This window comes from Thunnus maccoyii, chromosome 14 (assembly GCF_910596095.1).
Source record: "Thunnus maccoyii chromosome 14, fThuMac1.1, whole genome shotgun sequence".
In the NCBI taxonomy this organism is placed as follows: Eukaryota; Metazoa; Chordata; class Actinopteri; order Scombriformes; family Scombridae; genus Thunnus; species Thunnus maccoyii.
In genome coordinates this window covers 6,721,948-6,749,107 of record NC_056546.1, presented here as the reverse complement: position 1 = coordinate 6,749,107, position 27,160 = coordinate 6,721,948, and the positions used below count along the sequence as shown (strand labels likewise).

The 27,160-nt window shown below is 40.3% G+C and overlaps 1 protein-coding gene across 1 annotated transcript in view; it reads right to left on the bottom strand.

Annotated features, from left to right (window-relative positions):
* The window catches only part of cdh5 (cadherin 5), a 36,694-nt gene extending 10,508 nt beyond the window's left edge, over positions 1–26,186 (bottom strand). Inside the window, exons 1-13 of the mRNA XM_042433325.1 lie at positions 25,529–26,186; positions 15,677–15,916; positions 15,078–15,357; positions 14,359–14,481; positions 14,022–14,189; positions 13,683–13,864; positions 11,363–11,467; positions 10,678–10,820; positions 10,451–10,584; positions 9,111–9,220; positions 8,528–8,630; positions 3,225–3,355; positions 2,903–3,017 (exon numbers count right to left, since the gene is read on the bottom strand). Of these exons, the coding sequence (XP_042289259.1) occupies positions 2,903–3,017; positions 3,225–3,355; positions 8,528–8,630; positions 9,111–9,220; positions 10,451–10,584; positions 10,678–10,820; positions 11,363–11,467; positions 13,683–13,864; positions 14,022–14,189; positions 14,359–14,481; positions 15,078–15,357; positions 15,677–15,916 (1,834 nt within the window). The 5' untranslated portion in view covers positions 25,529–26,186. The remainder of the gene's footprint in view (positions 1–2,902; positions 3,018–3,224; positions 3,356–8,527; positions 8,631–9,110; positions 9,221–10,450; positions 10,585–10,677; positions 10,821–11,362; positions 11,468–13,682; positions 13,865–14,021; positions 14,190–14,358; positions 14,482–15,077; positions 15,358–15,676; positions 15,917–25,528) is intronic.
* Positions 26,187–27,160: the final 974 nt, after the last annotated feature.

The window sequence follows — 27,160 nt, the reverse complement described above, 5'->3', positions numbered from 1 at the left end:
ACTTATTGTCCAAGTTGATGAAAAAGTGGGGTAAACGAAACAAAGTAAAGTTTTTCTTTTTCTTGCTTACGCCCTGTATATAAACTAAAGAGAGGAGGAATGAGGACAAGGAAGCAGGAGAAAGGAAGAGAAAGAATCAAAGGAAAGAAGAAACAAATAAGGGGAGCAGCCGACGACTGAAGGAAGGAAGAAATGAGAGAAGTCGAGGGTGAGGAAACGAAGAGAGAAGACACAAGAGGAGAGAAGGAGGAGAGGAAGGATAAATTTGACATTAGATTAGGCCCCGAGCCGCGGTCCCGATATGAACCTCTTTCTCTCTCAGTGGACGGGCAGCATTAGCCATGCCTTTTAGTCGGGGGCGAGCGGGACTAATTTAAGTTTGCATGGGAAACCAACAGATTAATCTTTTACAACACATGCTCTGCAGTTTAATAAGCTCGGGAGATATCAGACTTAGAAGGACGAGAAAAGGAAAAAAAAAAAAAAAAGAAGAAGCCCTTTCTTTGTGGAAAAACGACTGAGAAAATTTTCTTTTCGTGTGTCAAACCCGACTTCTTGTGAGAAAATGCGTCTGTGAATGGGGAGCGCAGTAAATTGCTTTGGGCTCTGGCAGATAATGACAAGTGCATTAAATAGTTAATCTGGCCTGCGTTGGGGGGGTGTTTGATAAAGAGAAAGAGAGACAGAAAGAGGAAGAGAGGGAGACAGAAAGAGAGAGAGACAGAGAGACCCAGAGGGAAAGAGAAAGAGGAAGAGAGAGATGAAGAAAAAAAAAAAACGGAGGGGAAAAGGCGCGATAGTGAAGGAGTGTATTAATAGTTAATAGGTTGAGTGTTTGGTGGTGTTTGATAAGCAGACGGCACCTAAAGAGCTGATAAACTCTCCTCATTACCACTCCTATTCTTCTGCTGCTTTTCCCACAATTCTCCTCTTCGGCGTCTCTCTTCTTTAACCTCTTTCTGTCTCGCTCTGTCACTCAGTCGGTCTCATTTCACCTCGTCTAAGTCGTCTGTCTGCCTGTTTCACCCCTCTCCACCTCCCGTATCTAACTCTAGATATAAGTTTTTTTTTCAATCTGTCACTCCGCCTCCGTCCCTCTTTATCTTTAAGTTCCTCTTTCTTCCTCGGCACTTCTCATCCCAGATCCCTCTTGTTTGGCCAACTATCTCTGGCGTGACTTGCATCCAACATGACAAGTGTCTTTTTTTTTTTTCCCCCCAGAAAAAAAAAAAAAAAGGAGCAGGGGGCGAAGGTATCAAAGAGAATATTGAGCTCACAACTGCAGGCATTATTTCCACATCCGCCGCTGCATTATTCATAAAACCAACAACACCGGGAGGGGAAAAGTTCCCTGCAAAAACACAAACCTTATTTATCGCAAAGCAAGGGCAAGTGAGTCTGTGCACATGCCCCAGTCCCTCAGTGTTGGCATTTTGCATCTTTCATTGATGCCATCTTCATGAATTCCTCTCAAACCATAACAACTACATGGATTTAAGAAGGTATTTTATACTTGTTTGTTAACTGGCAATAAACCAATCAAGGCTGAAACTAAAAGTCACTCATTAATGTCTGTTTAAGCTGCTTTCTATCCCTGATTCAAACTGTGGCCATTATACAAAGGCTTATCTGCACATCCAGTGTCTGATAAACCCTGAGTCACATAAGAAGTGATAGTCTGTATTTTCCAGAGTAGTGATTCATAACTCAGGATTTCCTTCTTCCAAATATGAAACATGACATCAAATGAACATGGCACACAAACAGGAAATATTGTTTTTAAAACACTTTTAAAGGGCCATAGATTTCAAGTGTGTTGCACCTGAAACCACACCCATCAGTGATGTCACTGTGTACTGACACACCCTGGAGTACACTTCTACATCACTGCAGCAAGGTGAGAGGTTAAACCACTGGAGGTCAGCAAATAACTTATTTTCAGCTGCTGTTAAGTTGCTTTTTATATTTAATTTTCATCAGATAAATCAGTGAACATACTGTTGCAGCAGAATACTGATAGATGATTCAGCGAAACCTTGGAAAGTGGTTCAGTGGGGAAGTTTTTAAACATTCACTGCAGATTTGTGAGATATCCATGCACTGACACGACTGTATTGTTTAGATTTGGTCACATTTAGACAATCAGACATTGAAGTGAAAGGTTGTGGTCATGGTTAAATATGTACACACTTCCTTTCCTCTGTTACACACTCATCCAACACCCTGTCTTACACAGCATGACTTTTTGCTGTGCTATATGAACATCACACTATTTCACGCATCAGCATGGTTTTAGATGTAAACTGTATTCTGCAGAATTATCATATGAACTGAGACTGAGCTGGATGTATTAATGTTAGTTGCTTTGACCTGAAGAGTTAAAAGTCTTGCTTAACAGTATTCCAACTTTACTCGGTAGCATGAATGCAGGTTGGAGGCTGCAGGAGGCTGGTAATGACGTGTTTCATCCTTCCACTTCTGATAATGAACAAGCGCAGGATAAGTGCAAGGAGACTTGGTTTATATTAGTATGCAAAAAAATGCAGAAGCCAATTGCTCTATCAGTTTGACATGCAGTAAATCCAAGTATCCTTGAGGTGCTCTTGAAGATGAAAAAAATGGTCACCGACAAAAAAAAAAAAGAAGTCCTTCAGGCATGCTTATGTCGAGCAAGGAGAAAAGACATTAAAAGCCTTTATTTGGTCCTGTTAAAAATGCAGAACGGTTTCAAACTCTCAATGTTATCTTCACTCTGATGGAAAACCCTGCTCACATTGTTTGGTTGACAGGTGCGCTCTGAGAAATGCTGTGCAGAAAAAAAACTGCAGCAATTTGTTTTTCCACTGAAGATGGAGACTATGACAGAACAAAAGAAAGACAGAAAGATGGTACTTGAACCTACCCAGTATGGTCAGTATGCAGAGCAGAATGGCTATCAGGGCATGAACACTGACTCCCATCCTCTGAGCAACAGCTTTGCAATGTGTAGGAATTCGCCTGGCATCACAACGACATGCCTACAACAGGAGGGACAAGCAATCACTTAATTAATAAATTAGTTAAATAAAATGACTGATCAAGCAGTGATTGCTACAAATACTGATGACTGTCTTTTATGTAAAAGGAAACGGTCAATTTAGACTAAATAAATTTTGCTATTCATATGTGCAATTAAAATTTGAGGCAGTTTAATGCATCACAGACACACAAAAACACACACAGACCTTGATTGCTAGTTTGGTGACGCTGGTCTGGACGGGTCGTCCTCCGTCACTGATGCTTACATCCACGCTGTAATCCCTGGGGTCATCCAGGCTGAACGGCCCCTGTTTCACTAAGATGTCTGCTGAGTTGTCTTTAACAAGGAAACACATAAACACCCACAGTTAGTGCACAAAATATTACAGCCACCTTTGCAACACAAATGTACCTTTCCTCTCTGCAAAATCCATGTCGAATTCGTCTGACTCATCCCCTCTTCTCACTGAAGCGAATATAATGTTCACCTGCTCAGTTTATAGAGTCTTTAGAGTCTATTTATACAAACGTCTGTTCCGGAGATAAAACAAGATATGAGAGCAAGAAGAGTCCTTACATAAAAGCAGACAGGTAATTTGTCATTATTTGTCAGTTTAGTGCATTTACCATTTGGGTAATTTAGGATTATAGGTAATGGCAGCGCCTTAAAACCCTGCAGTCATGGGACCAAAAGTTTTATAAATGGTTAAATGTTTATTTCCTTTCCTGAGCAGATTCTGTGAGTATAAACATCTGTACAAATACAATATAGCCCCCAGTCATTTGAATCTAATCTGGTTAATTGGTGGCCGGACTAAAGTTCAAGACCACCAAAAGGGAACAGAACAACACAACAAAAACGAACATAAACGTGTTGAGCTGAACGGAGCAATGTCTCCTCTGTAGACCCGTCCAACAATACAGTCATTAGTCAAATCCCCACCAGGCAGAAGTTTCCTGCTGTGATGGTGGGGAGAGCCTTTTTCCACAATATCCCACCGCTGGAGGAATTTCAGTGCACACAATTGCAGGAAAGACCCTTGTGTACGCTCAAACCTCGACACACTGTATACCTCTGTTAAACTCTCACACAAAGAAACATATAGTTCTGGTTTAAGGGCACATTTTGATAAAAAACAAAGCAACAAGTCCTCCAAATTAATCATTTACATGGGGCATTTGACCATGCACTCCACAATGAACCACAGGAGCGTTTTCTAATCAGCAGGACATCATTTGTCAAATAATGATGTTTTATGATGTGACAATGCTGTGGTTAAGGTCTGTTTAGGTTTAGGCACAAAAAACACTTAGTGTTAAGGTTTTTTGTGCCTAAACCTAACCAGACCACACCAGCTCTGAGTGTGTAATATTGCCGCAGATGGGTCTTCATTGGATTTACTTGAAAGCCCCATTGGATCTCATGCCAAAGGTACCTTGTACATCAGTATTTGACGACCCGGGATGAGAACATGTTGAATCATCCTATCAATAAATCATTGAAATTACTTTTCTTCCAAAGAAATAACTCAAACTGTTCTGTGGATTATAGAAACTGAGACACTGTTTCTGTTTAAAACTGCAATAACAGATTTTTTGGCCACTTAAGGGCAGCGGAAACTGCAAACTTATTAGCAAACAGCTCCTTATTTCAACCAGCAGTTACTGGGAGTTGTGTTTCTGTCCACCTGGTGAATGTAAGTCCAATATTCACTCTCTATTAGCACAATATTTGGCTCTACCGACTCCTGAGGGAAACATCCGGCTCTTTAGCTGCTAAACGCTCCACTATGTTCACCAGCTTGTCGCTAACTGTGCCTGTTTGCCGGTTGGTGCTGAGCAGGTGGTGCACAGTGGGTTTTCGAAGGTTTTTCTTGGTAAACAGCTGTCTGAGAGCGGTGAGACCGAACCAAAACAGTAAAGTTGCAGCCGGACGACAAAACCATGAGCTGAAACTCGTTATCAAGCACCACAAAACTGAAGGGAGATGCAGAGTTGGGTGATACATTCTTATAAAAAAAAATATCGATTATAGCCTCTTTCATGTTTTTGTTTTTTGCTGTTGTTATTTTTTGTTTGTTCTCAATTAAATTCACCTCAATCGTGTCGAGGTGGAGGCAGAAATCTCACAGACAGATTTTAAGATACTAGAGCAATTAAAGCCAAAACCATCTGATGGCAAGACGCTGCTAGAGGTGTGAAGTGAGAAAAGATTTTTTTTTTTCTAGCTTAGGTAAACTGACTCTTTCATGAAAGTTGCTCCCTATGTAATTATGTTTATACAACCACCTCGCTCAGATCAGGTTTCCACTGTATTGTCTTAGACATAGTCAGTCAAAGTGTGTGTGGGAGGACACGGGTGCAGATGAAGCCTAACTGAATAACTGACTAACTGAATAAAAGATGAAAACAGTTTCTGTCCTCCCTTCATCTCATCCCTGCTCTCTGTCTTGTCTCCTGCTCCTTTTTTTGTTTGAATTTATGTCTTTCCTGTCTCTTTAGATTGTCACACTGTCCTCTCTATATTTCTTTTGTTCTCTCTTTTTCTGCATCTCATTAGTCTTTTTTTTTTTTTTCCTCACTCTTTGTCTTCCTCTCTCTTCCTCTCGCTGTTGTCTCAGTGTGTCTGTCTGATATTAATGCAGTGAGCTTCGTGTAGTCGCCTGGTCTGAACACAGAGTCCTGTCACTTCACTGTGCAGCTACACTGACTGTTGGAGTGTGTGTGTGTGTGTGTGTGTGTGTGTGTGTGTGTGTGTGTGTGTATGTGTGTGTCTTCCTGGATCCCGTAATGAAACCGTGGTTGTTTTTTTGCAAGTTTTAAAGAGCTTGTAGTCGATAAATATTTTAAAAGTCTTCACTTTGCAGCTCTTGTTGCATGTGCGTGCCGTGTTTTGAGTTTGTGTGTTAAGTGGTGTGAGGTGCTGTCAGATTATTTTTGGGGGCCACAGTCTTGAGCCACAGGGGAGAACAGAGGTTCACACTGACAACCAGCACTTATAGAAAAACCATCCACCTCATCTCCTCTCCTTCCTCTTTTCATTTTTCCCTTATCGTCGTCCCCTCCCTTTTCCTCCCCTTTACTTGTCGTCACCTCCCTTTTCCTCCCCTTTACTTTTCAAAGTCTCATTCGAACATTTGATTTTTCTTCTTTTATCATGTCCTCGTCTCATCTCCACTTCGCTCTATCATTACCGTCATTTCTCCTCCCCTCTCTTCACTCTTCTCATTATAGTTACTGCTCTACTTTGCTTTTTTTTTCTTTCTCCTTTCTTTTCCTCCTCTCTTTCCTCCCCTCTTCTCATCCTCTATCCTCCTCCATTGTCTGCTTTCCTTTCGATTTTTGATTTTCTTGTCATCTTTCTCTTTGTTTCTCTCACCTTTTCCTCCTCTCTACTATATTTTTCCCATTTCTTCTCTCCTATCAATTTCTTCATACCTTTTTTTTTTTTTACTGACTCTTTTTATTCTCTTGTTTATCCCTCTTCACTATTCCCTCCTTCGCCTCCCCACCTCATTTTAACACAGTCTTATTTTAATATCACCCGTCTCCCTTAATCCTGATCTCTTCCTCCTGGCTCCTTTCATCTTTTCTTGCAACTCTGCCTCATCTGTCTTTCCATTTGCTCCCCTCCATCTTCCTCTTCCTTTTTCTCCATCGGTTCAACATGTCAACCCCTCCAGGCATGAGCAGAGAGGAAATGGATGAGGCAAGTTCATGCTTTTTTTTCCCCCCTGTTTATCTTTCTTTGAGCATGTTTCAAGTTTCACTTAAATTAAATAGTAACACTTCACCTAAATCTTTCATCTGAATACCTTACGCTTTCATCTATTCACACTTTTAATATTTGACTAGAACAGTTGGTAACACTTTTCCTCTGGCTTTCATGTATTATGAGGGTATGTGATGATCAAAAATTATGAAAACTGTTTTACTTGTGCCGTTTTGTGTCCTAAGTTGAATAACCCAAATAGGCTTTAGAAACCTGACGTAACAGAGCGCCAACCTTTGCCTAAATATCAACGTCTGGATCAAAGAAAATGTCTCTGCTGAGTTTAATACCATCCTCTACAGTGTCTGTTTATTTGAGCTGACATTTTTTTAATTGTTCATTTATATTTTTACACCCAAATACACCAGATCTGCTGAATGTAGGTGCTGTTTTGAATTTAGAATAATCTTTTGGAAACAGAAAGCTTGCCACCATATGACGGAGCTAGCACCAGACGGCTACTGAGGCAAAGAATAAATACAAGTGTGTTTATTCAAATATATAGTATAAACTAAATTAGGAGGTGTAAAAGCAGATTTCACAAAGCACTTTGAATTGCATTTGACTTAAAGTTGCTATATAAATAAAGTTTGATTGAATAATTTGGTCCAAACTGATATTTCTCAGCAACTATTAGATGGATTGCCATTAATTTTGCCACAGATATCCATGGTGCCCAGGGGATGAAGTCTGATGACATCCCTGACCTCTTGTCTAGCACCAACAAAAAGCCAACATTTTCAACTATTGAGTGAAATATCTCAACACATAACAGATAGATTGGCGTCCATCATAAGGTCAAAATTTTAACGTGTCCAATACTTAAGTTTATGACCAAATACCTACAAAATTTGTAACATTCTCATCAGCTACAGCTATACTTTCCATACGCCTAGTGCTAATTAGCAAATGCTACCATGCTAACAGGCTCAACTGTTGGTCAATGTTGATGGTGAACTCGGTAAACACTGTACAGTACCTTCTAAACATCAGCATGCTAGCATACTGATGCTAGCATTTAGCTCAATGCTGGCCAGACTATTAGTCCCGTTTGCATGCATACAGTGTCCATATGGAATAGATTAAATTTATTCCATAATTTTAGTGAAATTTAGTGTAACATTACACTATATGCCAAAGTCTGTTTCATGTTTGATCAATGAAGCTTTGTGACCTCTGCTGACTGAAGTTCTCTTATGTCTTACTACATTTTTTTGTATTCCCACATACCTGTCAGAACACTAAACACATAATCAAAACCTAAATCACTGTGTGCGTGCCCTCATTCGTATCCCAAATTGTCCTCTTGGAGCAGTTTTCCATCACACTTTTCCTCATCATTTTGTTTGTAAGTAGCACCACAGCAGCACTGCGTGTAGTAATGACATGTTCATCCTACAGTCTCGGATGGGATGAGATTATAATACATACAGAGTCATCTGTAAATCCACTGAGCCACTTGCTCTCATTATTTTCAATATTTGCTGTTGTGCATTCCAGACAACACTTATGGTCCCAGACAGATTCTCTAAATCCTCCGTCTGGCTCGGAGAACCAAAGCATGCTTTGAGAAGTTAAAATAATTTGAACTTTCAGCAACAAAGCACTGCGCTTTAAATGGAGTTTCAGTCGTTGCATAGCAACAAGTGCTGAGGCCAGTGCTTCCTTCAAGCACCATTTAGAGCAACAAGCAAGAAAAGAAGAGTAAATATATACTCAGAGCACACAAAGACTTACTGCCATTGTCCTTGATGGAGAAGTTGGAGCTCGGATTGGCCAGGCTGAAACTGAAGGAAGCTGGCTGGTCGTCTTTATCTGTGGCTCTCAAAGTCCCAATCACCTGCAGATTTAAGACAAACAAACAATGAAACTGACATATGTTCATCCGGTATACAAACTTACTTCATATCCACTGAAGTCCTAAATGTATGTAGTAAATCTATTCTTAACATCCTACTATTGCCAGGATAAAGTCACAGTTGTATACAGTATACGGTAAACAAAGTCAATTTACCATTTTTTTGGTCATTCTACATCATTTCAATTCATAATTTACCTAATTTACATTGTATTCTACATCCAATTACCCAACTGCCATCCTGGTCTCTTGTTGTGACAAAGACATTAGTGCTGGTCCATTTTTTGAAAAACATAATGCCACATTTATTTGGAAAGACTATTATTATATTACTAATCTACTGAGTTTCAGATGATGCAGGGCTGATAAAGAGTCTTGAGAGATGCAATAAATAAAATATACAAAAAAACATCCAAATCAACTGATAACCTATAGAAAATACTGTAACTAACAGTCTCTTACCGTTCCAGCATTGTCGCTCTCACATAAAAAGATCTCATCCACAGACAGTTCAGGCTTGTTGTCATTGATGTCCTGAACTATAATGTTAACTTTGACAAATGACTCCAAACCTAAAGGAGAAGAGACAACAGCACATGATTATTTTCAGTCTATTGTAATGGTGGATGTTTGTTGCGGGGCTTAAAATTTTACAATTACAATGGTAGCACTGGCTCATCACATCTTAGCTATCTCACAGTGTGCTGACAATGGAAACAGTCAACATTGCAGTTTGATGTAGCAAATATAATGAGAAATGTTTGCACAAGGCTTCTAAAAAGAAGTGAACATCATGTCTCAGGGAGTTGCCTGCAGGGATTTGACCTGTAACTCTGTAATTTCATCTTATTGAACTTAATATGAAGGCAAGACAAATCATCCTTTTTAAACACAAACACAAGTGTGCCAACAGGAGAGCAAATTACACTTGAAATCTTACATTTATTTGAATTTTTCTTATGCTGGTCACTCAATTTTCTCAATTTCTTTTTGCTCAAAACATTGTCAGTTTATCTTTTTTATAAAGCCTCCTAATTCTTAAGTTTCTATGTTTTTTTGCAGCATTTGTGATGACTTAATATGTTATCTTCACTTCTGTCTTGATCTTGATCTGACAGTGATTATCCATGAAGCCGATCAGCTGTGTCTTAATGGAACTGATTAAGGTCAATTGACAAAGGATTTCTATTTGTGAGCTGTGTTTTTTTTGTCACAAGCAGCTTTTACATTTATTTTACATCAGTGATGTTTTTTTTTTGACATTTCCTCTTTTGATAAACATGTGGGTCTCTTTAATGTCTCTTGTACTGAGATTTCGAAACTATCTTTAGTACAGTACATGTACTCTATATCGAAGACCTTGTCAAGCTCAAGGGACCATTGTGTTCCTTAAACATCGTGACAAACCACTAAAATAGATCTTTGAATTTCATTCATTGCTGGTCTAAAAATATAGAGTTTGGTTTCGAAGCTGCAAGTGAACAAAGAGACACTCTAATGTGATTTTCCTGCTTACTCTCTCCTTCCTGTGTGGGTCGACCAGGTGTTGCGGCAATGTGTTAAATCTATAAAAAATACCCCGTTAATGTGTTGCACTCCTTCTCCTCACTAAATCCAGAAGAGCTGATCAGTGAACAACAAGAGAACACACTGTCTTTTTTGGCCTTTCTAACTCTCTCTCCCTGTATGCACATTATCGTCGTCAAGGAACACACATGGTTTTCATTTTTTTATGTGAGGATCTATTGTTTTTAAAGGAAGCAGAATTAATAATGCAGTCTATGTGTGTGCGCGTGACGTACCGCTTGGCTCCTCCTGTGCCTTAACTTGAAACATGTGTGTGGCCTCCAGCTCTCTGTCTAGCGTCCTCAGGGTTGACAGCTGACCTGTGAGCGGGTTGATAGTGATCGGACAGTCCTTGTCTAAGATGGAATACCTAAACCAAGAGAGCAGCAGATCATTGTAACAGCAGTTTTGACAGATTAATAACAGTATTTGCTGTTTTTAAGAAGCGTGCACGGCATCATACCGTATGCTCTTGTTGGCTTTGTCAGGATCTCTGGCTGTGATTGTCCCTATGTTGTTCACAAGCCTTTCTTCCACCACATTGAAAGTGTAGATGGGCTGGGAGAACACCGGCGGCTCGTCTACGTCCAACACCTTGATGATTACCTGTAAATTTAAATGAATTCACTTGTTATTTTGTCAATATTTAAGATTTAAATGAGCTACATTTGTTGTACTGAACTTCTTCCTCCTTTTTTTTTTCTACAGTGTCATGCTTTAGGCTCATCCTGTTACACAATATAATAACTGAGAGCTGCCTACTGAAGGTCATCTGGTAAGTGATGACTGAGCAGTTGGGAGTTGGGACTCTGCGGGTCTGCTCAAGAATACACAGTATTTAAGGAGAGTAAATGAGATTCATCTGCACTCCAGTTTCCAAAGGTTTTCAGTGTAGTTTGCTTGTGTAAGATGCCAATTTGGACCTTACTGAGTAATCTTAGCGGGTAAAGATTATGAGTAACACTGTTTCCTGACCATTGAAGGAGACTATCTGATAATCAGCTGAACTCAACAATGATTTTGATTGCGCCTGTGGTACAGTACATCCTCTTCTTTCCCATTTCATTAAAAAAAAAAAAAAAAGAAAAGCAGTGTGATAATGTCTGGAGGAAGGCTTCAAGACTACAGAAGTACTATCTGATATTTACCTGGGCTGTGGTGACAGCGCTGGCCGCGTTGTCAGCAGGAAATCGCAGGTTTTCTCTCACTTTGACCGTGAAGGTGTAGCTGTCCATTGTCTCATAGTCCAGAGCCTGAGGATCCAGGAAGAGATGTATGAATGTCCACAAAAAGTCAAAATTTCAGAAATGGTTTCTGCACACCGTAAGGCTTAGTAACTCTTTATCTTCAAAATTTGTACAAACATGAATTTTTTTCAGTTTCAGTTTTCTTTTCTGACCACAAAGAGTTAAAATCAGAGCTGGTTAGATCAGGATTTGATTTAATATTGAGCATAGGTTACCTTTTCATTCCTCTCAACCGTTTACATGCTCAGATAATTTTGTCGCCGTGGTGATTTTTGACAGAGAGACTACAAACATTCATCAAAAGGACTGAGAACCACAAAGACTGAACATTGTTTCATTAATTACACAAAACAAATCAGTGTGTTCAGTTGTAAGTTACAATATTTCAACCTGGATTTTTCCGATATTTGTTTTTTTTTTTCAAAGGGTCTGAAACCCGATTGCACAACTAACCTGAACGTCTCATTTCTACCTCTCATTAACATGCACCTCATATTCATGCTGTCCGGGTCTGATGAAGCCGGGGATATATTTATACCCGTTATTAAAATGCGTCTTCAGTACACACTGACATCCAAAGTTTCTCTGCCCTTTCACTAAAATACTGCACACTCACTCAGCATAACTTTCCCTCATTAATATAATGTTTCTGACCTAACTATGTCATTGATTAACATCTTATGCTGCTTGTTCCCCATCAATGAATTTAATGTGTTCCACAACTGGATAAATCCTCAAAAGTCTACATTTTTTCACATATCTTGCTCCTGTTTTTAGACCTGGGACGTTACTGCATTTGCACTTTATATTTTATGTGTTCAAATTGCTTCTCTTATCTTCAGTGAATCCTCGGTACATTCACACCTGCGTCTGTTCACTGAGCGCAGCTGTCGATGTCAGGTGTAAAAAGGCTCTAAATGTCGCAACTCAGCCGAAACAACCTGGTTAAGCTCATACTCTGAGTCTAAGAAACACCGTAAAATGCTCTGTCTTTCCTCCACGTTTAAAACATGTTAGCATGGAAAAACTGCATATAATTCCCTTCACTTTTTCATCATCTGACATAGTGTTACGTTTACACTTTCATGTCAACAAATATATGGTAGTAAGCAGTGCTTACTGTCACATTTCTACCTGGATTATCATTTCCCCCCCTGTATTAGAAGCAGCCTACTGTTCACTAAAATGTTTTTTTTTTTTTTTTTTTCTGGTGGACTGTTTTATCTGTGGATGGGACACCACAGGTAAAGAGGAATATTCTGTTAACTGGATTATTCATGGTAACAGGGATACTCAGTCGCAGGGTATCAAAGGCATGTGTAAACAGCTTAACAAGAATAAGACCTTAACCACAGTGTGACCGATAGCCGGCTTACTCTGTACATGTAAACAGAGCCGTTGAGAAAGATGAGAGGGGCTACAGAGCTGAGGGGCGAGTTGAGCAGACAGAAGATTGTGGTGTGATTCGATTCCAGGCCAGCGTGGGTACAAGCTATTACAGGGCTCATTTCATTTGAATACATTTTCAGCTCTCTGATGTCCTAAATACTTTATCAGAAGAGCACAATTCAGTGGAGTAAACCTGCTAGAATTTCTGCAAGCATAAATATCTCTCCTAACCAGAAGGAAGCCAGGACTTTTGGATTTGAAATTCCATGTTATACGTTATTGTCATCCTGCAAAAAAAATCTCACATTTGACATTGCAATTTTTCATTATCTGATGTAATCCACAGCCATGAAGTGCCACCATGTGCAACTAAGACATTAAAGCCAAATAATGCTTCTGAAAATGTCAATACATGAGCCTTCTTGAAGTCCTGAAAATCCTGTCGGAGTACTGCGGCCCGGATCTTTAGGCTTTTTACTCTTTGGATGTTTGTAATGCTGGTGATGCTGGATTTTAAGCTTACTCTATTTTTGTGCTTGTCTCAAACCGGTCTGAATAAGAGCATCACTTAAATACATAAAATGTGACATGAACATCAAACCATAGCTTATTGTGCCCATCAGTTATTGGGCCTGAAACATTAAACACTACCAAAAGCAACATTCAAAATGTTGGATTTACAAGCTCCGCATCACAAATTCACTTATGTGTGCCAAATAAAAAACAAACGAGTCAATGTTCCTGCATAAAAAATAACACGAGGAACCAAAAAAAGGAATACCTTCATAAATAGGAATAACTTCAAAAAATGTTTGTCTGTTCAGCCTCTTACCTGTTTGAGCATGAGGTTGCCGTCCTTGTTGGGGCTGAGATCAATGTTAAACATTTTTTTATGTTCATCAGGAATAGTGAAGATGGGTTCTTTGTTTTGAATCTGATCTCTATCCTCCAACTCCAGAGTGCCGATCTTCTCATTCAACTTGTGGTTCTCTGGAACCTGCAGTTCATACGTCCCTGCGGACAAAAAAACAAACATCACATGTATCGTGAATATTTAATAGATCAAGTTATCATTGCAATTTGTCCAAAATGTACATATATTTATACAGTTTCTTCTGAAAATATGTGTTAGTCATTACTAAAGTTTTGCATATTACTCTCTGTTCCTTACCTCGGGTGAAAGAAGCTATGTTGTCGTTGGTGTCTGTGATGGTGATGGTGACAGAGGTGGTGGCTGTGCTGCCAGAAGCCATTCCTCTCATGTCCTGAGCCTGAACCACCAACACATACTGACTCTTGGTTTCCCGATCCAGAGTGCTTATCTTGCAGCTGATCACACCTACAGACAGACGGTGAGAGGGACAGACAGACAGAGAAGGGAAGGTGTTATCTTTGAGGTCAGCTCTGACTCACATTCAAGTAAAAATAGGCTGTGCATCTACAGCTCTCCTAAATTAAGGGAGAAAATGGTAACATGCTGCAGGGTAACAGTCTCGTTGGACGTCTACCTGTAACGGTGTCGATTTGGAACGCAGAAACGTCTCCGTTTGGGGTCAAGGTGTACCTGAGCTCTCCGTTAGCAGTGGTGGGGTCATCAGCATCGGTTGCTCTTACCTCGACTACTTTAGTTCCTAGGTGAAGAAGATAAGTGTAAAAAAATAATTAACATCATCAGTAAGACATCAGTGTTTTCGCAGAAATGTCCAAGAGGTCGATTCTGAATACAACAAAACTTTTCTTGCATTAAGTAACACGGCTGTTTAACTGATTGATGCATTATGATTATGTGTAAGATGTGTGCTATTTAAGTGACCAATGTGCCTTTTTTCACAGAAGGATGTGCTAATGATTGTGACAGGTGCTGACAGTATGATTCATATTTTCACAGACTTTTCACAGTCCAATTTATTTTTAATCTAAATAATTACTGGATAGAAAATGTCAAATATGTCCTTGCAGTAATAGAAATATTGTCCTGCAAGAATTTTCTTAATTTATGGTCTTTGCACAAGTTTTTCTTTCTTTTTTTTCCTTGTCTCCTCATTGAGCTTGGGCTGGGTTGGGAACCATTGATGTCGTGGGCCTGTAAAGCCCATATAGGGATAAACAAATAAACTTGATTTGACTCTCATCTTCGTATTCCGTCACATATTGAAAAACAAAACCTGTGGGCAATGTTTCAAATAGGTATTTTTCAAATAATTATTTCAAAAGTAACCATACTTACCTATCGTGGACCTCTCCATAATGGATCCATTGTACGTTCTGGGGAAAACGGGGGAGTTGTCATTGATATCTGTCACCTGGACGACAAAGTCTCCAGAGTCCTCGATCACCTTGTTGTTCCCATCGTACATCCGGGCAGTCAAATGGTATGCGCTCTTCTCTTCTCTGTCCAGAGATCTGCTGACAAACAGGTCTCCTTTGTGATCCACTGTGAAGATGCCGTCTGCTCCTTCGCCTTTTATTTCAAACCTCTTCACCTCCACTCTCTGACTTGACTTCAGCTGTAAATGAAAACAAAAGGGTCTTATAGCGAGGAGTGAGGAATCAACAACCTTCCAGCGAATAAATAAGCTCTGGGAAAATTGAGTATTCTGGCAGAATTGCTTAGATATTCATCAAAGGGCTGGTTAGCAACAAGTTAATGCCCCAGATTCCTGGCGTGGTGCAGCATCAAACTGAATGGAAATGACAGAAATACACATTTCCCCTTCCCTTCAGACAGCCATGGCAAAGAGAGTTAAATCCAGAAACCTAAGCCTTGTGGGATTGTTTTAGTTGGATGCTTCGGACAGAGAGTCCTAACTGCTTTTGTTAACTTACCTGTCCTATCTTGTAGGGGATGGGTGCAGGTTTCTCCTCTTCCACATAGAGAGAGTTCCAGATCCACTCTCTCTTCTGCCTGAACAGGACGGGATGGGACTCCTTCCTCACAATCTCAGCGGGTCCTCGCCTCTCGTCATCCACCACAGGGAGGCCTGAGTCTTCAGAGATGCCGAGAGAGTCGGACAAGGCCATGATGGCCATAAGCCCTGTAGTCCACATCTGAAGCCAAGCCATCATCTAGGATGGGAGAGGGAGGGGGGGGATGGAGACAAGAGGGGGGGTGAGAAGGGTGGGTGGATGAATGAATAAGGGTGAAAAGAAGGAAGACAGGAATAAGATGTGAGAAGGCAGAGACGAATATGAAGGGAGAGGAAATGAGAGAGGAGAGAGGGAGCAGAAAAGAAGAGAGAGGAGATCACATTAAAACCACTTATCAGCTGTGGACAGACCCCTTCACTGTGCCAGGGTGAGAGACTCAGAGTGAAGGCCAAGGACTCGCTGTCCCCTTACAGTTCACCACTGAGCTCGAGGTCTAGCTATCATTTAGGACCAGGGCTCTTAAACCTTTTCAGCCTGGGACCCAAATGAAACATTTAACCTCTTATCATGGGACCCGGGCTGAAAGCATATCACTACTGTGGTCATATGGGGATCTATTAAACATAGGCCTGTGACCCATTTTAGGTCCTGACCCACTGGTGTAGCATGAGAGAGAGCGAGAGTGAGAGAAATATAAAAAGGGAGAGACAGCCAGCCAGACAGAGACAGAGAGAAGAGTTGACATTAAAACCACTTAGGATGTCTGTCTTTATCAGCCATTAGAAATGCCATTTACCATGAAGGGACCATTTGACATTTTGAATTTTTGATTTGTATTTCTTTTTTTCCTCTTTAATACAACACATCAAATTGTGGGTACAAACCAGTAAGAGCTTTGCGACCGATACCAGTTGTTGATTCAAACAGTATTATAAGAGTTTTGTACAATAACGTTGAGTTAAAGTCGTGTCCTGACAGACGTTAGTGATAGAAAATGCATCCTCATGTGTTTCATGTGAGACAGCTGCGTTTGCACAACAAGGGTCCGAGCACATCGCAGGGCTCTGGCGAAATGAACAAACGCAGTCGTCTGGCAAAAAAGTTAAACATGGCTCAACGTTTGCCGTGACATAATGCAATGTCTTCTGGCAACAGATAGCACTGCACTGGCCAAAACAAATAAGTGCGAGCACACATTCCTGGTCGATTCTATTGTTTACCTTGAGATCATCGAGATGGAGAATGAAACTATTTGTAATAAACGGGTTGTGAAATCCTGTCTTAGAATATTAAAAAACGGAGTTTCTGCATTAGATAAGCTTTCAAACTCATGGATTTATTAGTCAAAGAGTATTCTGTCTTCTCACTTTTTCCTATAGCAACAAGTACACACCAACACAGACCCTTTGTCATTTTTAAGGCAGTGCTGTTTATTTATTATCTGAATGCTTGTGCAGAGAAATAGAGAGACAAACCAGATGAGCATAAGTATTAGACAATTTGAAATTTTGTGCTGACGACGACACTTCTGGAAAAGTCAGGGGGATTACCAGCATCTGTAAGATTTATCCTCTTGGGACCATGAAATGTCTGTACAAAATTTTGCAATCTATCTGATATTTGTTGAGATAATTCAGTCTGGACCAAAGTGGTGAACCCACTGACACTGACATTCTTAGAGCATGGTTAAAAATCAAAGCAATGTCACAACAGACATTTACACAACTGTATTCTCTGTAATACTGCGTAGAGTTGCAAACTTATTCCAACTGAACTGAATGACAGGCCAAAAATATGCCAACTTAGAGACAGTTGACTGCAAACGCTGTCTCATGACCTACTATTTAAAGGGTAGTTTCTTACAACATCACTGGTGCCTGTTACATCATACACCAGTGATATTCACTTTCTTGGAGGAATGTACACTAATACAGAATAAACTGTCCTAAGAGAAGGGAGTAACTCATTACTCATACTATAAAACATGATTATTTTTTAACAGTGATTTGTAAGACCAGCATATTAAGGTCCTATTTTAGAAAGCAGCATATTACGCTCCAATGGGTCGTCCTGGAGTGCAGGTACAAACCACCTTTGCGGTCATTTCATTTGGAGGAGTTGTTGCTTAGCACTATTTAACCAAAATGTTTAAGGCACACAAACACCAGCAGTCTAGTAAAACTTTAGCTTCTCCTCTCGTTCCTTCTTACTGCCTCTCCCTCTCCTGTCTGTCTCTCTGTCTCTCCCCACTGGGCTCTATCTAATAAAGCAGAAATGCCAGCGAAATAATCTTCAAAACATTTTAGTCTATATGTGCTCTGTACTCCAGAAGATATCTCAGCGCAGCCCTGTGCCATCCCAGTAGACAGATTAGAGCATCTTATTGTCTCCCAGCCATTAGCAGCGGGGAGGGAGAACGAGAGATTATGATGAGGGGATTATACTGGCACAAAGACTTCTCCCTCTAATGGCCTAATCTCGTATTCTGCTGACCTCCCCTGACCTCTTCACACGGCTCCCCACAAATCAGCTCAAAACAAAGACTCAACAGTGTTTTTTGGCCTTTAGTTCACATCCTTTTGTTTGGTTTTTCATTTTTCCTCTTGTGTTTTTTTTGAGGCTTTGTTTAGTTTCCTTTCAGTACTAAATTAATTAAACAGAAATGCGTCATCTTTTGCAATTTTCTATGGACTTCTGAGCGTGAATGGTTGCTGATAGTACATGTGTAGCAGCGAATATCTGTTTTTTCCTGATTGTGGATGCTCTATATCCGTTCGCATAAGCTCATTGGAAACAGCAAATGATCACAACTAAATTAAAACTTAACACTAATGACAAATACATTAATCTCATTCACTACTAATGTCTTACTTCAACACTTTGTTCTCGTTCAGACTTCAACTTCAGCTGCACTCCTTGGTATCTATTTAGCATCCCCCTGTTGGTTTAGTTGAGTTCATTTCAGTTCGGTGTGTCAGTACGCCCACACCACAGAAGTTGAGAGCGACTGATTGCATTCGGTTTCTTCAAACAGTCAGTCGCAGTCTTCACTAAAACTTTCACATTCGCTTCACACTGAGATAGGGCTACTGTTTGAAACTAAACACGTTTCCTGCAATGTCCTTGTCCTCACCCTGCTTAGCTTTTAGCTTTGCGTCAGCCCGTATCCTTCCTCTCGACATGTCCTGAACAAACAAAGTAATCACGGTCTCCGCTGTACATGTGTGTTGTCACATAGAGCTTTCTAAGACATTTAGAGCTGACAAATAGGAGTTCTTAAATTACTTTAGATGAAATACATATTAAATGACTGACTATTGATGTTTGTCTGACATAATTGGAAGAAAGATTGAGAGAAACAAGGTGAAAGTTTCCTAAACTTTCTAGGTTTAACTGTAACTTTAACTGAAACTGTTTAACAGGCTAAATTTGAGCATGAGGACATTTAGTAATAGATATTCATTTGATATATACCTTAAACGAGTGAATCAGAGACTGAATCCAAACAAAAAAATGAAGTGTTTAGCAGTGTGTGGATGGACTACATAGGCTGGTTGTTTCTGTTTTCTCATGTTGTTGCTGTTTGCTCTGATTCAATGGGAAGTTGAAAGATATACGGTGATAAAACTCTTTGTTGTGTTGAATTGAGTTTCATATCATCATTGTGAGCTGGGATGAGATTTCGGGAATTAGAAGTACCATTGCGTATTGAAAGTTTGAGATCATATCTATAAAAACATGCTAACAAAAATAACATCACCAAGAACTTCACCAAACTCTTGCTATATGAATTTTATTTTTACTGAATAAATAATAGAACCCAGCTTTCCTGAAATTTACTAGACGTTTCCTCGCCATCCATTACGACATCTTACTCATGTACAGTATACAACAATATCCTGTGACTGGATTATTTCTGTGATGACGAATCCATTGGGGGCATTTTCCCTAAAAGGGCATTTTTTAAAAACAGCCTTTCCTCCTTCAAAGGCCAACGTCTTACTCCTCCCCTTCTATCAGCAACAGGAAGCATAAACAATGCCTCTGGGAAATGCCGCCGGGTTTGTTAATTAAGGGTCATCATTAGTAAGTGGACACACCCTTCCTGCTATTCAGCAACTGTAGCTGACTGCATGTCTCAGTTTATAACTTTTCTATGTGACGTCCATTGTTCTGGACTTTCGTGTGCTGTCTCACTTTGTCCGTCCCTCACCTGTCTGTCTTTCACTCATTGTTATGGTTTCTCCGTCTCTTACTGTCTCATTCTCTCTCTCTCTCTCTCTCTCTCTCTCCGTCTGTCCACCTATTTCTTGCTCGTTCTGTCAATCGTTTGACAATTTCTCTCGTTCTCTCTTGTTGAATCTATCCAGGTGAAAACTGCATCTTGTTTTTCACAGTCTATTTCTGTCTCCTGTCTATCATTCCTCCCTTTTTTTTCTCCTTTTCTCACCTTTTTTTTCATCACCTCTCTTCCTTTTCATCCCCGTCACTCTCTCTCCCTCACCTTGAGAGCAGATTTAGCACCTCATGTGATGGTGTGGAGAATGAACGAGCCCACAAACGTAGTTTAACAACTTTTATAGTCGCAATTTAACTCCAGTTTAGAACATGGTAAATGATGTATGTTGAGGAGGAGATAGTATGTAACAGGTTTCGTTTATGCCTGTCATGTTCATTTATGCTGGAAGTTGTTAGTCTTACGATAATCAACTTTTTAATTCACTTCTCAACTGAAAGTGTCATGCATACAAATCTCACTTTAGGATATACAAAAGTTATTTACCACATCATTTATCAAAGGCATTTTTCAGCGGTATGGAGAATAAATAAACATCCAGGAATATCTGTAATTACATCTGTACATTGTCTGCAGGCAAGGGAGTGTGTGTGAGTGTGACGGAGAAGCAGAAACAGACAGACGCAGAGATACAGTTGTCATTCTACGGGATGTTTTGTGACTGGCAGACAGGTCTGACCTAGTTTCAGTCTACCAAAGGCTAAAGCGCAGAAACGAGTCAACAAGACTTCATAATCCTGGCGGACGCCAAAAGGTCGTTGAAGTTCACGCTAAAGTCTTGTTGTGTCGCTTCTGTGCTTTAAAGACAGAAGTATGAATCAGTTTCGGTGGGATAAAGGATGTATCGCTATTTAGTCCATAATTATCTGTATGAACACTGGTGTTTGGCACCTCTTCTTCTGTCTTTGACACATAAACTGAAGTAACAAGGAGTAACATATTCTGTTTTGACTTCTCCACTGCAAGTTTGCATCATTCACAAGAACTGTGATATTAAATTTATTTCTTTATTTTCTTTTTAAATGTTTAAAAAAAAAGTGTGAATCGCAAAGACATCTGCTAACTGGCAGGAAATTTGAAGACCATTTCCCACCTGACACCTAAATAACAAGAATTTGAGGGTACAAGACTAGTCTGGTTCCAGATCTTCTCATTGCTGCCCATATCTCAGATTTGTTTCTTGTTTCAAATACCTCTGCTATTTTGCTCATTAACTGTTTCCCCAGTTGGAAATACAACTGAGCCAATCAGCGTTATGTGTTCAGCGTTTCGAATGGGGACAAAAGAACCAGAAAAAAATGGTGACATGTTGATTAACTGCAGCAATAAATGTTGTAAATTGACTCTGAAATAGCAACTCTTTAAAAACCAGCATATATTGAAAATCTTTAATTGCTTAACTGCTTCAAGCAACACCTACCACAGCTGAAAATAACATCCGTGGGATGGATACATCACTCACTTGTGACTGATTACAGCAAAATAACAACTCATTCAAAATAGAAAACAGTTTACATCAGAAAGGCAAACAATAATAAGGTGAAACAAAATTGTAATTTAGTTTGATTATGAGTGAGTCTGAACACTTCCAGACCAAAATATCTCTACAATAACTTGCCGGATTGCTTTCATGTTGCGTGTCCTGCATTTCCCCTGAAGATGATTCCTAAAGATTTCAGTGACTCCTCAAAACTTACCTCTAACAGCATGTTAAAGGATCAATATTTTTGTTATGGTCAACAAATCTCGTGTGCAGAGCCAAACCAACAATTAACTCATCCTACTTACAAGTATTGTGTGTGTATCCAAAGTCTGATATATCTTGTTCCTCTGTGCTGTAGACCTCTGATGTTGTCCACAAACTAAACTTAAAAACACGTCAGTGAGCCACACCGCAGCACTGGGTGACATGTTTATTCACCCCGAAGAGTTTTGGTACGTTAGTTTGTTTAGAAACGGCTCCAAAGACTAATAACAGTGATCACATTTTCAGTCTCCAGAGAGTAGTTCTGTGTAAGGCAGACGCCATTGAACATGTGCAGGAATGCAGTGTTGTGTTTACAGTGCTTCATTAGCTTGTTGTGCTACGTAGCACACATGAAAATCTAGTGGGCAGATCACCATGAAAGATGTTGAGCACTTTCACGCTCCCTAGAAGATCAACACTTTCTATTTTGGACACTCTGTAAGCTTTTCCTTCAGCTCTTTGTACACATGATATCTACGGGTTAGATTGCCATGAACTTGTTTTAAGGATATCCGTTGTCCCCAGAGGATGAACACTGTTGACTTTGATGGTCACACGACTTTTTCTGTGTATCCTAATATCAAAATTTACACTTGTACAAAAGTAAGTCTTCTGCATAATGTAACAGACTGACTGCAGTGACTCCTCAGAGGAAGAACCTGTTTACGTTTGGTTATTCCATTATCTGGTCTGTAGATCCATCCTGAGGTCAATTTTGACATTTTTTAGGCTTTAGGCTTTAAGAACATCAAGACCATGATGATGTTTTTCATGTTCATCAGTTATTTATTATGAACACATCAGGCCTTTGTTGAAAAAAAAAGGCACAGGCAGCACTTTCAAAGCAACACGTCCTCATAATTAAACGGCTACATGGGTCGATTGTATCAGCACTCTAGAACGACCTATAGGAGCGTTTTCTAATATGTCACCTCTATTGGTGTTTTCCAAAACCGTTACAAATCACTGTAAAAAAATAATGATGTTTTATGGTGCGACAATGCTGTGGTTATGGTCTGCTTAGACCAAAAACCAAAAACTACTTGGTTAGAGTTGGGAAAGATCGTGGTTTGGGTTAAAATGATAACTTGAAACAGGGTGTGGGTTAAAGTAACTACGTCCTTAAAGTTAGGCAACCTTTGTCATCATGGCAACAGTAAACACAGCGACAATCGTAGTTACAGTTTTTAAAAAACTATCCCGACTCGCGGTTGGAAACCAGAAGCGAACGGCGGTCTCCTACAGCTAAGTCCACTTTTTGCCATCCATGTATCAATCTATCCATCCACCCAACCCGCCACCTCCGAGTATGGACATTTGTCACCATCTGAACTGCGTCACTTCTCTGGGTCATAATTACTTTGGTCATTATATGGCTAAAACATAACTGTAGGTCATTTTTGCCGGCTGAATTTTTGACCTATACTGATGTTTTTCTTGTGAGGATGGGCCGTTTCAGAGCTTCATATCTGTGACATTTGACTTGTGAATAGTCTGTTGTCTGTTGTTGAGATTAAAACAGGTTTAATCACAGAGCAGCTTCCAACAATCTGTCTGCCAGCAAGTCACACTAGGAACCACTATAACTCCCTCACACACATGCACACACACACACACACACACTGTGTCCTCACTGACACCCTTGTCATGTCACAGGGTGTATTCATGCTCTGATTGGTGTTCACGCATTCGCTAGTTAATTCTATTTTCTTTCACAATCAGACAAATCAAATCTGATCACAGCGAACAGATTATGAATGATGTCGGCCAACTTTAAAACTGACAGTAATGACCAACAGTAATCTGAAAATAATTTAGAGCCTAGCGTGTTATGCACATTGGTTTCGGCTCAGCTGTCAGATTCGGTCTTAGCTGAAGGCGAAACCTCCAACTACACCACCTCCAATAGTGGAAATGGTAACAGAGCCTAATTATGGGGACTGAGATTTCCTGTTCATATTAAACATGCTGTGAATGATCATATGATATATGTACATATTATTAAAATAAATATATTGCTGATGACTTCCTTAAAAAGCCTCCGTTTTCAACCAGAAACATCACTACTGCAGGTGGAGTTGATTTGCTCTCACTAATAAATACATGTTTAAATCGGTCCAATCAGGCCAGTTTGTACCATTTGACAGCTGTGCACCACTTAGGGCAGCCTTCAGGTGCATCAATAGATTTCCTATAATTTAAAAAAATATATTTGTCCTTTTGTTTTCCTACAAACCTTGATTATTTTTTGATGCATACACATTTTTCATGTTGTTGAATATACAGAAAAACTCTCTGGACGACTGAATATCACTATCGATCCATTCCTTGGAATTGATTTTAAAACACTGCAATAGAGAATTAAAGGTTGTTCAAATACAAGGTAAAATATGGTTTATTATGTAAAATGTAGAGCACAGGTCAGTCACTGAAAATAAAATCCTAACTGGGTCTTTCAGTAGTAATCAGTGACTTGCAGCTGAGCTAACATCGCCACAGCTGGACAGCTTGTCAACCACTCTGACATATATCTGAATGAATGAATGGCTCTAATCATGAATCTTGTGTGTGTGCATGTGTGTGTGTGCACAATTGTGTATGTGTGTGTGTGTGTGGTAGGGTGAAGTCTCCCAGATGGCACCCAAAGGATTTTCCCTGATAGTTCCCTCTCCAGGAATTAGACCACTGGGTTTAGTTGCATCAACGGCTTTCGCCGTAACAACCAAATCAAATCACCTCTGTCGCTCGGGGCCATGGATCCAGGCCCACAAAGAAAATCCACCGCTCGCTGCCAAGTAACAATTCCCACACAGTACACGGAGTAGACAGAATAACAGAAACACTTAGCGTTGTAATGGAATTCAGGACAACTACACCACAAAGAACAGCCTCAGAAATGATCTAGAAAACCTCTTAAACCTGCTCTCAACAAAAACAGCTTCAAAAAATGAGTGTTTGTATGGAGATCAGCTTGTAAAGTGTCATTTTGTCTACCTATTCATGTAGCATAAACTGTTAAGGAATGAAGAGCCTCATCTCAAAATGTGGGAGAAATCATCAGCTCACAAAATGACACCCCTCAACTGACAAGATCTTTGCTACTCTGGAAATGAATAAATGCTCTCATCAATACTTTACAGTCACACCAACTTGACGTGAACTTGACAGTTTGTGAGGATTTTTTTTTTCTTGTCTCTCTCTCTAAGGAATTCCTCAAAATGAACAGCTGAAGACCACCTAGTGGATTTAGTTTCCTTCTTAATTTTTTCCCCCTGCTCTGTCCGCAGATCATCCTGTATCATCTTAACACTCACAGCCGTCTGTCTTCAGGACTATCCAGCCTCTCGGGGAGGTGGGGGGGGGGGAGAAACAGCGCTCAATTACAGCATTCAAATCTACAACGAGCTGTCGGAGATCATTGGCATAACATATGCGAACAGTGACGGGGGTCGACAGAATGTCCTCAAAGGGGTTATAACCATCAGACAGTTTGACTGAGCGTTTCACCCTGGAGTCACTGTGAAAGTAGCCTGGAGCGTTTTTCAAAGGATCTGTGTTACATTTTCTGGAAAGGCTTCTAGTTTCCAATCCGAAAGAAATGAACGTATTCACACCCTGCGCTGGAAAAACATTCAAATCTCTAGGTGAATGTTTCTTTCTGTTTCGCACGCACTTGCCATCTATTCGCACACACATATTCACACTTGCGTAATCCTTCTTTCTTTTATCATTTTCCCAAACCCAAGGATAAAAACTGAAAACTTACCACAGAAATGGAAAGTCCGAGGATCAGACCTGTGTTTTTTGGTCCAAAAAAACGAAGCCCAAATCCTTCAAGGTGTGCTGTCTCGCTCACTCAAACTAGGGTTATTCTTCACTAATTTGGCAGGTTTTGGTAGAAATTAGTGGCTGGTAGGTGGTTGTCTCCTCAACAGAGATTATAACCACCTACTGAATCAACTATCCCTCGGTCTTGCGCTCTCTTCTCCTGTGAGCTGGTTTCCACAGTGTAAAAAGAGAGCAGCAGGTGTTGTTGTACAGGCAGGGATTTCTCTCTCTCTCTCTTTCTCTCTCTCTCTCTTGATTTTTTTACCAGGTTTTCAATACAAATCCTTTTCTAGACTGTGGACTGAAGAATAAAGTATATGATGATGGATTTATCCTGGAGCTGGATTTCCAAAGAAAAACTCTTTGAGAGTTTATTTCCACTTATTGTTCCATTTGTTGTTGTGGAAATTTCAGTTGTCTCTTCCTCTGTAAAGTTTTTCACCCCAAAATGTCTTTATCGCCCTGTTTTCCCTCCTCAGGTTGTCGACGTTTTTTCCTCAGGTGAGAATCCAACAGGTTCTCTTTTCTTCCTCTTGTCTCTGATGTGGTTTTCTCAGCGGCCAAAAGTATTGAACCACAGTTTCTGACCGCAGTTCTCTCTCTCACACAGGTCACTCCCCACTTCCTCTTCCTGTTATTGTGGTCAATCTTCTTTGCTGCTACCGCTCCTTTTCCTGCCCTGGAGTCGAAATAAATGGAGACTGTTGGAGGGACAGAAAAAGAGAGAGAGGCAGAGAACCAGAGAGGGAGCACCACATATGTCAAAACAGCTCAAAGACGCTCGGAGAGGCAGAGAAAGCAGCCGGCTCATGTTCATGAAGCAGATGGAGTGAGTGTGTGAGGGAGAAGGAGGGAGAGGGAGGGTGATGGAGAGTAAGGTGAGAGAGGCGTTACTTCTCAGCCCCTTCTCAGAGAGAGAGAGAGAGACGGAGAGTGGGGGAGAGATTTATTATTCATGTGTGTGAGATAAGGATTAAGTTAAACAGGTTATTGGGGATAATCCTCAGAGATTTCCCCACATGAGGCTAGTAAATATTTCAGAGGGCTGACTTCGGCGGGTGAGTGTGTGTGTGTGTGTGTGTCTATCTGACAGAGAGATCTTGTCTAAGCTGGTAAATGAGATGAGAAGGACGCCCCGCTACACACACACACACACACACAAACACACTTCATTTATCTCACCACCCCCTTCTCCTCTCTTTAGGTGAGGGGGGAAGGGGTGGGGGGTCGGTCGTCAGTAATTTGGCGAATTGGACAGGAAAGCCGGCTGTGTGTTTTTACAAACCTCTCCTGTGGCAACAGCGGTTCATTTCCATCACTCCCTCCCTCTCTTCTCTCAGTCTCTCCCTCCCTCTTTCTTCTCACTCTCTCTCTCTCTGTTTGCTCTTCTCTCTCTTGTTATTTGCAGTTTCACTTCAGTTCTACATACAATAATGTCATCACAGCTGGGAGCGGTATTACCAGAGCATCGACATGACAAAAATCAACATTTACTTTGAATCCCGCTCACTTATTGTAGTACAGTACCAGACGAAAGTTTCTCATTCAAGGGAATGTGAAGGTGTGTCCA